The sequence below is a fragment of the Paroedura picta genome, chromosome 1 (genome assembly GCF_049243985.1).
Source record: "Paroedura picta isolate Pp20150507F chromosome 1, Ppicta_v3.0, whole genome shotgun sequence".
NCBI classification, from domain to species: domain Eukaryota; kingdom Metazoa; phylum Chordata; class Lepidosauria; order Squamata; family Gekkonidae; genus Paroedura; species Paroedura picta.
In genome coordinates this window covers 57621977-57635354 of record NC_135369.1, presented here as the reverse complement: position 1 = coordinate 57635354, position 13378 = coordinate 57621977, and the positions used below count along the sequence as shown (strand labels likewise).

At 43.9% G+C, this 13378-nt stretch overlaps 1 protein-coding gene across 3 annotated transcripts in view; it reads left to right on the top strand.

The window, feature by feature from the left end:
* The first annotated feature begins 922 nt into the window (after positions 1-922).
* ESRRG (estrogen related receptor gamma) overlaps positions 923-13378 on the top strand; it is a 619420-nt gene continuing 606964 nt past the window's right edge. Inside the window, exons 1-2 of one of the 3 annotated variants that reach the window (XM_077339358.1) lie at positions 923-1244; positions 9750-9882. Coding sequence is in view for 2 of the 3 variants with exons in the window: in XM_077339350.1 (XP_077195465.1) it covers positions 9881-9882 (2 nt within the window). In the remaining variant the exon portion in view is untranslated. Of the gene's footprint in view, positions 1245-9718; positions 9883-13378 lie in introns of those variants that run through there. The other 2 variants (XM_077339350.1, XM_077339409.1) reach the window with 2 other exon arrangements.

Below are 13378 nucleotides of genomic sequence, written 5' to 3'. Positions count from 1 at the left end.
ACTGACAGCTACCTGTCAGGGGGAGGAAGCCCCTTTCAGAGCTCCAGGGCTCAGGATCCTTAGCAGGGGCTTCTCCACCACTGACAGAGAGCCAGTCACAAGCTCTAACAAATCAATGCCCCCCAGAGGCAAGCCTCTGACTGCTGTGATGAGGAGGATGCCCCCCAAATGCCAATATTTCAGAGACTATTAACAAATGGTAATGAAGAAGGAGCAGAAGGAAGTTAGAAGCCCCACACTTAGGGACACTTTCTCCCCAGTCCTCACAGCAGGCACTTGGCAATAATACTATATTTTATGAAAACCCTTTTATTTTTATGAAAAACAGATTTGTGTGGTCCATAAATGAATTCACAACCAAAATTATAGTCTACTTGTAAGCAGGATCATCTTTCTCCTCCTCCCATTCAGGTGTTAGGTCACCAGCAGCAACAAAATGGGTCAGTCCTGTTACTAGTAAAGTGAGGCAATGTGGTGGACCATTATTTTACTTTTTCGTTCATTTTACTTGCCTAAGTTATTTAAAAGATCCAGGCATCCTGCTTTCCTGGTATTCTCTCATAACTCCGAGTCTAAAGTTATTAATGACTGATTTCAAAGACCTATCCCTGGATGCCATCTCAAGATGCGTTTCCTGGACACTTGAAAGCCACAAATTAAAGTGCGTTTATTTGCACACCTACACTCACGCCCGCACACCTTCTTCCATTCTTTTAGCGCTAACACAACAACTTTTGCACAGCCTGCTTCGACCCTCGGCGGTCCTGGCCCCCACTGCCAGCCTTTCTCTCTGTGTCGAGAGCGAGTCCAGAGAAGCCGAGGCAACGTCTGTGCTCAGCCAAGGCAAAAGGGAGCCTCGGGCGCCCCAAGCCGACCCCCGCGCGATCCGCGTCCAGCCCATTCCCTTCGCCATAATCCGCGCACAACTTTCCGCCCTGGCAACTGCCTGGGGGCTTTTAATCTGCCCAGGAGAAAGGGGGGCTCCCCGCGCAAAATTACGCCTTCTCCTCTCATTTGTTCGCCGATTCCATCAAAAAGTTCGCTATTTATAGGCTACACACACCAACCTGGAGTAACACAAACCCGCCCGTGTTTGTTCCCTTTTGCCAAGTGACCGGGGCGGCCGCTTTTGATCGCTTCGCCGCGGGAGCGACGGAGAGGGAGCGCGACGGGCAAAAACGGGCGGAGAGGAGGAGACCTCCGGCTGCCGAGATCCCCACTCAACCCTCTGGCCACCCAGCCATGTGAGTATCTGACCACGATTGTCCTAAATTGCGCGTGGCTTTCGGTAACGGGGAAGATCGCAAAAATGCAATGGGAGGTTGAGGATAACATGGGGGAGAGAGAGAGACAGCGAGAGAATATGCAGGGGAAGGGGGTAGGAGGAGGGGAATGAGAGAGGCAACTGCCTTGTCTCCAGAGTCTGAGTCGGCTGACAATAAGCAACAGAATGATCATGTGCCCCTCCGTTCCAGTCCTCTTCGTTTTGTTATTCAGATAGCCCCCTAAAGTTGAGCAATCTGCAATCTATGTATGAATGAACTTGGAGAGAAGGAGATTCTTAAGAATCCGTGAGTAAAAGTGTTGCTTCCAAATGTGATCTTGAGACGAGAAAAAAAAAAAAAGCAAGAGAAGCTCTTTGAATAAGGGACATGGGGACATCTTTTTCATAAATGAGCACAAAAGAAATCTTTTGTGCCCCCCCAATGCCTTGCCCCCCCAAATGTGCATTCCTTAAAAAAAAAAATCCTTGTCAACGTGAAGTCAAACCTTCGCTTGCATCCAGCTTACGCATTAAATTGCTGGTTGCGCGCGGGAGAGGCTGGAGAGGAATGCAAATCGGTATGAACCGGGAAATGGGGCTCTTATGCCGAGGTAGTTGTGATGCTGACAAGGGGTACGGTCACTTGCCAGAGAAAGCTCTTCTGGGGAGCAGGGTGTGTGTCGGAATGGAGATGGCGTTGTGCGTTTCCGGGACCTGGGCTCCAGTCCCAGTTTAGCGTGGCATGAAATTAACAAAGACAGAGGCATCGCGCCCTGGATGTCACCTCTATCCCTGAAAGCAGAGGGGCAGAAGGAGTGAGCCCAGCTGGAAAGCCAAGGAGCGCCAGAGAGCGGCGGCGCCGGTGTCTCTGCCTCCCGGTGCAAAGTTCAGGCAGGAGAAGGAAAGCTTGCTCTGGGAATTGTATTTCTTGGGACTCAGCCCCCAGCATGGCTTGGTGGGCATTTGGCAAGCAGGAGAGTTTGCCATGCCCAGGCACATAGCTGAGGGGCCAGCACAGTCCCGGAAAATAGCAGCAGGAACTTGCAGAGACTCTGCTCGAACTTTGCTGCCTCATGTGGAAAAAGTGACTTCGATCCAGGGCCATTTATAGGTGACAGTAAAGCCTTGCTTTTCAATGAGCAGCAGGGAGAGAGAGAGAGAGAGAGAGAGAGAGAGAGAGAGAGAGAGAGCAAAGCAAGCTGTCTTTTAGATTCCATGCTGTCCTTCTGAAGTTGTAGCCTGTCTCAGCTTGTCCGGGTAAGATGTGAAACCATGTTTCTGCTGACCCACTGAATTGGCCATGGTGTGCTAGGGCACCTGGATAGGCAAGACTTTTGTTTGCCTGTCTTTCTGGTACTGAACATTTTCAGATATGATGCAGGGCACCTGCAGAGCTGAAATTGGACCAAGGCAACATAGCAAGCAATCCATCACTAAGTCAAAAATAAAGCAATCTTCTTTCAAACAGACATTAGTGTCTATCAAGGAACTGCTGGTATTATATAGACAGAGATATTTGATATGGATAGACTAGAATATACTGAATAATAGTCCTCCAGATACCACGTAGAAATAAAGCAGGTAAGGCTGTCTTTTGCAGCTGTTGAACTTTGTTTTAGGCTTGCAAAAAACTCTGATGAACCAGATACAAGATACCCTTTATCTTGTGGGAAGCCAAATCCCAAGCTAAATAAATTTGCACAAACAAAGTGTCATGCTTTCCCGCCCTGTCTCTTTTGACCATTGCCTTTTCGGTATGTTTTAATTTTTTTGCTTCTCTCTGCATTTATGAGAAACAACTTCACAGATCAAAGTCCTTGGAAACAAATTGTCACCTAAGGGCAGCACATAATGGATGGGAAAGATGGGAATGACCTTCAAGACACATTTGAAAAGCCAAACTTGAGTTTGCCCCAAATTTGAAAAAAAACAACACAATAAACACTTAGTCTTAGAAAGTTAGTAAAATCAGTTAACTGATTACAGTGAAATAAAATACCCAACTGGTGTTTCTAGAATCTGAGAGGGTGCCTGTTAACTACATCCAAAACCTTGTATGAATTTACACTGCCCTGTTGCAGATTTGCACTGATTTACTTGAAGTTGACTATGATGTTACTCTACAACTGAATGAAATCTATGGGGAAATGTATTCAACTTGTAACATGTTTTGCCTTTGTGTTATATATTTGCTACTCCAAAAATGTTCACACAAGGTTCCCTTTCTGGTTAGCTAATTACGGTGAAAATTTTACACTCAGAACCTGTTTGGTTTCTTATGGTATTCTTAAAAAAAATGTTTTTACAGTGTCATTTACCACTTTTTTGTGGGAGGACAGTACAGTGGAGTCCTTCTTACCCTTCATGAGTGTAAGTTGTACTGAGTGCATCAAAAAGTGCCTGGCCTTATGTGCAATTATTAAGGAAGTTCTTGAACCCCTTATTGAGTTTTGTGAACACCAGGGTCCTGAGGCCACCGGGAAATAAAGCCAAGTTTAGCTGGCCTTGGCTAATATCTGGCAGAGAAGAGGAAGGAGAAGGAAGAGACTCAGTTCTAGAGGGATTGCATTCCCAGGTTGGAAGCTCTGAGAGATATGAATATGATGTGATGGATTTTACCCATATTTTGGAGTATCTTTACTGCTGGATTTCCAGCCTACTTAACCATTGAATAGAAAGTAACAATTACTTAAGGGGGGGGGAGAGAAATGTAGTTTCAAAGAACTATTCCCTTGATTTACCTGAATTGGAGGGGGTTTTTTTCTTCACTAGCATTCATCAAATTTTTTTCCCACCTTGGTCCCACCTTCTTCGTTAAGGATTAACATGCTTGTAAGGTTCAAATTAATGGAATATCTGTGATATACCATAATAAGAATACATAAATGATCTACAAACAAATTCAAATAATTAATGTGATCTGCGGATTATTTAGTACATGAAGAAATTCATAGTTACATGTGTGAACTGTCAGTATTGAAACATTTTCCATTTGAAGTAAGATAGAATAGCGTAGGACCATTGCCTGTTGTGTTAGAACTATTATGGCAAGTCTAGTAATGCGCACCATTGTTACTTGATCAAGTCTTGAAAATGTAAGAGTCAATCAGCCAGCAGTAATTAATTTGTACTGAGTACCTAGTTTTGAAATTTTAACTTAGTTTTCAACAGTATCCAACTTTAATATTTTGGGCATTATACTACAGCTGGTGCTAATGTGTTTTTACCTGCTGAGATAACTTTTTCCTATTAGAATATATATATATTCTAAAGCTTTAGCTGTAAACTGCCATTCTGTACATAAACTTGGTTACAAATTCCTGATGTCTCAAAGAAGTCTCCCAGAGTTGCTTTCTAAAGTCTTATCTTCCCCTTGTTCTATCATCCTGCTCATATTATCCCTTCCCCTCCTTCCAGCCCTTTGCCAAACAATTATAATTTCCTTCCAGAACAGGCTTTTACCTACTTCAACTTGCACTTCCTTTGCCATAGCACCCACTATTCTGTTTGTTCTTGTTATCAACTTTAGCTACTTCTATCATTTCTTAATTATCCATTCTCCTTCCAGAACAAGAATCCAATGTCACCTTTAAGACCAACGAAGTTTTATTCCAGTTCTAAGCTTTTGTGTGCAAGCACCCTTCTTCAGACACCAATCCCCTTCCAGTTATCCTCAGTGCTTCTTTATCCCCATCATCCTTCTTCGATATCATTTTAGCAACAGCCTGCTCTGAAACTTCTAATATTTCCTTTGAGCTCTCCAAGTACCTGAATATTGTATGATAAAACATTTCTGCGAATGGTGTATCATAATTCAGATTCTGCATCAGGGATAAATGATGCTGTCCTGAATTTTAGTCACTTGTACTCTGAGTCACACACATTTTGGACTTACAGAGGCTACAGTGTTTGGATTTCCCTTGCATTTGATTTGCAATTTAGGTATACAGAGCAAAAAGTCCTCCTGCAGACCCATTTGCAAAAGCATTTTGGAGTTACCCAGAGATTAGTAATAAAGATGGCTGTCTATTAACCAACAGTCATATAGACTTGGATTTAGTCTTGTTAGGTGTTTGTTGCCATAAGGTTAATCAGAATACCTAAAATGAGACAGTCTAGAATGACAACAGAGTGTTTTTCCTAATATGTTTTTTGGGAGGGAGGGTATTTTTTTAGCTGGGAAAAGGTGTGATTTGCTCTAGAAGTTTTATTCAGTTTGTTAAATCAGTGAGGCAAAAATTCAGTATTATAAACAGTGAAACTCAGGTAAGATATTCCAGTGTTCAAGTTTACCTGTGTGGTATCCTGTCACTTGGATAAGGGAGATAATTAGTAGTCAAAAAGTGCCCCCATAAGGCATTTATTTTGGTCCTGTGGGTGGTTCTCTGTTTATTCACATTTCCTGCTGCTCGTACTCTTAGTGATACAGAAACTATACAAAACTCATTGGATATGCATATCAGAATAGCTTTCATCTTCTCCAGTTCAACATATGCCTTTTGCATATTCTGAGTATGACCATGGACCAATACATTATTTTTTCCTTTTTGCCATCAAGTCATAGTTGACTTATGGTGACCCCAAAGGGTTTTCAAGGCAAGAGACATTCAGAGGTGGTTCACCATGGCTTGCTTCTGCATCATGACCCTGGCGTTCCTTGGTGGCTTCCCACTCAAATACTGGTAAGAGCCAATTATGCTTAACTTCTGAGATCTGGTGAGATCAGGCCAGACTTGGTTATCCCTGTCAGGGTATAGGGACAGCCGTCAAGGCAAAAATTCTAAATGCTTGCTTTTAGTGTTCATTTTAATTGATATATTTACTTTAAATTTGTTAACTTTTAAATTCGACAACTGACCCAAAGGAGGTTCAGGAGCTGTACTATAAAAATATCCCTTAAACGCACACAACCCACAAGTCCCTACAATGAAACAGACAGAAAGAAATTAGAGGCATGTTCAGCAAAACCCATCTACAAAATCTTCTCCAGCCTCAAAATAGCCAGTTGATCATGCTAATAACTGCAGAAATAGTAGGTGATGGCTTCAAAAGTATCTCAAAGAAGAAAAAAACCCTAAATATTCACTGCTTTATCTTACAGGGAAACACTTTCAGAATAACCCTATCACCATGTCAATATCATCCAAAACTGAGCAGTGAGTTAGAGATATCCAGATTATTTTGAAGCTGTAGTCCCATACAGCCATCAATAAGTATGCACAGGAGTGTGGATTGACTGTGGGTTGGTTCACAGAGACAAACTAAGTATTAAAGTGTATTCCTTTCACTTTCCTACAACCGCTATGAAAATGGGAGGCGAAGGGGGGGGAATAGAAAGACTAAACAGGTGGGTACACCAGATCAGGGAAGGTTTTATTCTTTATTGAATCACATTCTTTTCAAGGACTGAGGGGAAATTCTAAGACTACTAAGTCACATTTAATCTAAATGGAAAATATTTCCTGGAAATAGTCCTGTCACTAAGGCAAGGTATAACCTGAGTATATATGCAGGGTGGCACTGGTATCAAGTTCCTTATACTAAGTTAGGGCAGCAATTAAATGCAAAGGAAGGAAAAATCATGGAAATCAATTCTGAATGCAGTAGAGGAAAGATGGAGAAATGCAGGGGGAAAGCGTTAAAAGAAATTTGAGAGAAGAAGTGGAGGGTAGAGAGAAAGAGTAGAAAAACCAACAAAGAAGACAAATATAGCACAAAAGCTGTTATAATAATGAAGAGAAACTTATGCAAACACTCCATTTTTTTCAATGACTTTCCAATGTTTCCTTTGTGGGGGACTTTGGGGTATCATTTTAACTGAGCTTCAGGGGCTCTACTCTATAGGAGTGGGCATTTCTCAGAAAGTCACATGAAGTCACATGATGGCATCTCTCTCTCTGCCTTGCACAAACACACACACACACACACACCACCCTGCTGCCGCAGAGCCCAAACAGTCATCAGCTCTACTCAGTGTGCACAAATTGATGAAAGCCTCTGCTGAGCGAACTGGCAACATCTGTCTGGAAAATTCTCAGAGACGCAGATTCATTTCTTTAGACAGGCCAGCAGCACTTCCCTACCGGACGGCACTGACAGCTACCTGTCAGGGGGAGGAAGCCCCTTTCAGAGCTCCAGGGCTCAGGATCCTTAGCAGGGGCTTCTCCACCACTGACAGAGAGCCAGTCACAAGCTCTAACAAATCAATGCCCCCCAGAGGCAAGCCTCTGACTGCTGTGATGAGGAGGATGCCCCCCAAATGCCAATATTTCAGAGTGACCAAATATTAATGAAGAAAGTTAGGGAGCCCCACACTCAGGAGGTATTGGGGGAACTTTCTCTTCAGTACCTGCAACAATACTTGGTAGAACTGCTGCTATTAATACATAATATAGTAGACTGTACGAACAATGACAAAAATGATTTGTGTGCTTCACCCAGATATAAGTGGCAGAATATTAGCTAATAGCCATGTTTCTTTCCACATCCTGTTCACTTACGGAGTGTGCTGTACTATGTATCTCAGATACTACACCTTACTAATATCATGATTGTGTTGGATTTTATCACAGCCATATGAACAAAATTATTGTGAGTCCTATTTCATAGAAAACAGGAATTGAGTAACTTGCCAAAGGGCACTCAATGATTTGGTGGCAGAGCTGTGCTTGAATGCTTGATTTCCTAAACCTCATGTCCAATTCACTGCAATTTACTTATGGCAGTAAATCTATCTACCATCCAGTATTGTCTCTCTCTGCCCCCCCTATTATTTTATTATTATGTGTGTATACATACATGTACATTTTTCTTTGGAGGAATTTTGAGTTGATGTAGTGGTGTAATGGCTAAGAGTGGTGGCTTCTAATCTGGTGAGCTGGGTTTGATTCCCCGCTCCTCCTCCTCCACATGCAGCCAGCTGCATGACCTTGGGCTCGCCACAGCACAGATAAAGCTGTTCTGAATGACTTCCTCCTCCTTCTATATAGCCACACTGGCACATAAAGCTAGATTGTACTGTCTGTCTATTCACACATACAACATAATACTAAAAAAAAAGAGCAGCTGACATCGGCTGTTAATTCTGCTTCCAAGATGTCCCTTCTAACCCAGCAAAAGAATCCTTTAATTTGGATTAGAGAATGTTTCACGAAGTAAATTAAAGATTTGAACCTTATGAACTGTCACAAGTACCAACCCATGTGATTATGAAACATGTAGTGCCAAAAAGTTGAAAATAGTTTTGGAAAGAAGCAGGGTGTGCAAAGTGGGACAAGGGGTCTTGGAGGTCACAAACATAGGCTGGAGGTCTTTCTGGACTAATAGAACACACCAGGGCTGCTACCAAGGAGGCTATGGCAGAGATGTATTATGTTGAAAACAGACCTGGAAGTATGAATAGCAGATGGGTGAATTGGGGGAGGTAGGTAAGTATGCAGGGATGCCAACAGACCTGGAAAATAATGACCTACACCTTTAAATAGAGACTTAATGTGTAGAAATGTGCTTCTGGATTTTTTTCATGGCATGGAGGTAGATAACATAAGCTGCCTTGACCCAAGAGGAAAGGTGAGATATATTTTAATAAACAAATTACACTACCCAGTAAATGACATCTCATTAAGCCTTTATGAAAGGAAGGTGGCTTTTTCTCTCTCCAGTCAGCTGGAAACCATGTCAGCACCTGGAGTCTCCATGCATGAAGGGTGGGTGGGTGACTTTGCAGCCAGCCCAGTAACAGGCTCAGAGGAGCCCGCAGATACAACAGTCGGAAAGAAAAGCACCCCAGTTCAAGCCATTTCTACATCCAGACAACGGGGCTCATCCCACAACTCACTTTCCCGCTGCCATTATTGAACACGGATCAGATACAGCTTCACTTTTAAAATGTGAGGGGACAGCTCAAGCGGACCCTCCCTCTCCTTGGCCTTAGGCTGCACTGGCTATCCTGCATTAGCTTATTATCCATGCTTCTTGTTGAATTAGGGATTGACCCTTCCCTGGACCCCATCTGAGGTTACATTTCCCGAACAAATGAAAGTAGTTTTATGCTCCCGCTCCCCCCCCCCCCCCCCAAATCATGTTCCCTTCTTCTAACACAACAACTTTTGCACAGCCTGCTTCGACCCTCGGCGGTCCTGGCCCCCACTGCCAGCCTTTCTCTCTGTGTCGAGAGCGAGTCCAGAGAAGCCGAGGCAACGTCTGTGCTCAGCCAAGGCAAAAGGGAGCCTCGGGCGCCCCAAGCCGACCCCCGCGCGATCCGCGTCCAGCCCATTCCCTTCGCCATAATCCGCGCACAACTTTCCGCCCTGGCAACTGCCTGGGGGCTTTTAATCTGCCCAGGAGAAAGGGGGGCTCCCTGCGCAAAATTACGCCTTCTCCTCTCATTTGTTCGCCGATTCCATCAAAAAGTTCGCTATTTATAGGCTACACACACCAACCTGGAGTAACACAAACCCGCCCGTGTTTGTTCCCTTTTGCCAAGTGACCGGGGCGGCCGCTTTTGATCGCTTCGCCGCGGGAGCGACGGAGAGGGAGCGCGACGGGCAAAAACGGGCGGAGAGGAGGAGACCTCCGGCTGCCGAGATCCCCACTCAACCCTCTGGCCACCCAGCCATGTGAGTACTTCTGCACCGCCACTTCCCCTACCCCCCCCCCCCCCCGGGTTGCTGTTCTAGCTGTGGAAAAAGGAAATGTGCGCGGTTGCTCTGTTTCGACTGGGAGAAAGAAAGATGTGAAGGAAGGACAGCAGAGAGGGGTGGGGGGTGGGGTGGAGAGGAGAAGGAAGGTTCGCTAAGCCAATGCCTCGTCCCGAGCCCAAGTCAGCTGGGACTGGCTAGCAGAGTGGTCTTGCGCCCCCTCCTTCCTTCCAATTCTTCTGTTATCCATGGAAGTTTAGAGCCCTGCCCCCCAAAGACCAGCAATACAATGATTGACAATCAGTGTAGCACTGAAAGACCTAGCGGGGGATCTTTGAAATTCCAAGAGCAAATGACTGGCGGACAGCTGCCTCCAAATGTGATCCGGAGACAGGCGACACCCCCCCCCCCAAAAAAAAAAAAACACCAGCAAATAAAGCTGAGTTAACGCTCTCTTAAAAGGGTAAAGAGGGCCATTTTTCCTACAGGAAAGGGAAAAGAACCTCTGCCCGTGCCCCTGTGCCTCTTACCCTTCTAAATGTGCAACCCCCCCCCCCCGCGCTTTTCAAGCATTCCCAAACGCTCCCTGTCACAGCAAAGTCAAACCTTCGCTTGCATCCAGCCTACGCGTTAAATTGCTGGTTGCGCGCGGGAGAGGCTGGAGAGGAATGCAAATCGGTATGAACCGGGAAATGGGGCTCTTATGCCGAGGTAGTTGTGATGCTGACAAGGGGTACGGTCACTTGCCAGAGAAAGCTCTTCTGGGGAGCAGGGTGTGTGTCGGAATGGAGATGGCGTTGTGCGTTTCCGGGACCTGGGCTCCAGTCCCAGTTTAGCGTGGCATGAAATTAACAAAGACAGAGGCATCGCGCCCTGGATGTCACCTCTATCCCTGAAAGCAGAGGGGCAGAAGGAGTGAGCCCAGCTGGAAAGCCAAGGAGCGCCAGAGAGCGGCGGCGCCGGTGTCTCTGCCTCCCGGTGCAAAGTTCAGGCAGGAGAAGGAAAGCTTGCTCTGGGAATTGCATTTCTTGGGACTCAGCCCCCAGCATGGCTTGGTGGGCATTTGGCAAGCAGGAGAGTTTGCCATGCCCAGGCACATAGCTGAGGGGCCAGCACAGTCCCGGAAAATAGCAGCAGGAACTTGCAGAGACTCTGCTCGAACTTTGCTGCCTCATGTGGAAAAAGTGACTTCGATCCAGGGCCATTTATAGGTGACAGTAAAGCCTTGCTTTTCAATGAGCGGCAGGGAGGGAGCACAAAGCAAGCTGCCTTTTAGATTCCACGCTGTCCTTCCAAATGTCCAGCCAGTGAGTGCCTAGCTGGGTACATGTAAAACCACGTTGACCCCTTGAGGTGGCATGGGCAGACTAGGGCACACAAGCCAGAGATACTTTTCTTTGCCCGTCTTTCAGGTGCTGTATCTTTACACACACAATACAGGACACCTGCAGGGCTGAAAGTGGGCCAGGACCCTGTGATAGATCACAAAGTCAGGGATAAGGCAGTTCTGTTAAAAAGGCATTAGTTTCTATTAAATGATGTGTTATACATTTTTTTCCTTGCTGAGGTGCATAGACATTAAATACGCTAGAAGTGTTTGCTGTGATTGATAAAGCCTCACACGCCCCCTAGAAATAAAGCAGGCAGGGCTGTCCTTTGCATCTTTTCAACTTCATTTTAATTAGGATTGCTAAAACAGGACCCTCCAGCTAAAACAGGACACTCCATTATCTTGCGGGAGGCAGAACAGCAGGCTAAGCAAACCGCTTGAAACATGTCTTCAGTCTTCTCTTCTTTCCTTAGCTTTCTGTTTTTGTAGTCTTCATATTCAAGAAAAAGGGAATAGCTAGACAGTTATAGTACTGAATTTCTTCCATAAATAGATTGTGGCACACAAGCAAGAATTATATTTGTGGGAGGAAGGAAGATTGTCATTCAGACCATATTTTAAAGGTAAAATTGGAGATTCCCACCTCCCCAACCGCCTCTAGTGGCAAACCCTAAATCTTAGAATTGTAGTTTCTCTTTCATTACATACTCATAAAATTAAGGAACTGGTCAAACTGAATTGTCTCTGACTGCTGTGGAACTTTAGGCGAGTAGAACTGTTTGTACCTCAGCCTGCATACCGATTTGTTGAGTTTTAATAGGCTTGTGCAAATATGACTGAAGTATTAAACCATAGTATTGGAAGTGTCCAAATGTCTTTGCTTTGTAATGAATTATTTACTTCCTCAGAATGCTGGAACATGGTTACTTCCTTTGGGTAATGAAACATTGCCATTTTTAATATGTGGAATCAATGTTTAATTTTTAAATATTTTTATTAAAGCTGTTGTAATTTTTGTTTCTAGAAATCATTATAATATTTTCAGCAAGATTTCATTATTATATCCCTTTAGCCCTTGAATGGAAAAAGTTCATTGACCTTTTTTAGTGGAAAATGGCACAAAAGAAAGTTTCCTGAATCTACATTGATTTCTCCCCCTGCTTTACTCAACTAATATTAATTTGGGTGATGCTGTACCTATTGAACCTATAATGTATGCTAACCCTGGGTAGAGGCACTGTGGCTAATATTATATGATTCTCTGTGGTTCATAATCATTGGAGGATATGCCTACCACACTATGACATGAGCCAGAACCAAAATTTAAATAATTGTACAGCTAGACCACACAATTTAATCTATTATTTCTTCATTACCAAGAACTCATAGATGGATATATGAATAGTATCTGTTGAAAAACATCACTATTGATATGGCTGGAGGACAGAAAACACTGAGTTTAGTGTTGAATCTATAGCGGATTTTTAATAGTTGCAGAATCACCACCTATTAATGCAATTTTTGGATAAAATATGTACTATCCAAAAGGTATTATTAATAGAGGCATTTTGGTTGTAGTGGGGCTACTAATGCCCACTAATTTACAAACAAGGTAAAAGAGACTCTTTGCAATAAATCCTTGATCATATTGATTAGGACAGGCACATTTATGCACACACTCCCCCCAGATTTCCTTCTACTGTATTTTTAACTCTTTTCCTCTAATGTCTCTACTACTCCTTTTCCACCTCTGTTTCCTCATCTCCTCCTTTTCCTAGTACCCATTATTTCTGTCCAGAAGGACTTTGTATGAATCCTGCTTCAAAATTCCCATGCTTTTGCATGGGGATCCTAAATATTCCCCTAATCCCCATTAGCTATTTCCCTGTCATTTTCTTTCCAGTCCTAATCTGTACCTCTCTATTCCTTATCTTGTATTAAAAATATTTATTACCAATCTGCACCAACATTTCCAGTTTAGTCTGTAACTTTGAAGGATTGTGACACTGTACGGCAGAACTGAGTGCTTTCTTTCTGATTCTGCCTCAATGTATGAAACAGGATTTGGCATTTAGCTGCAGGGATTACAAATTCCCTCCAGTATAGGCACCTGCAAAGAGATCCAGAACTTGGATTGTTCAGGCT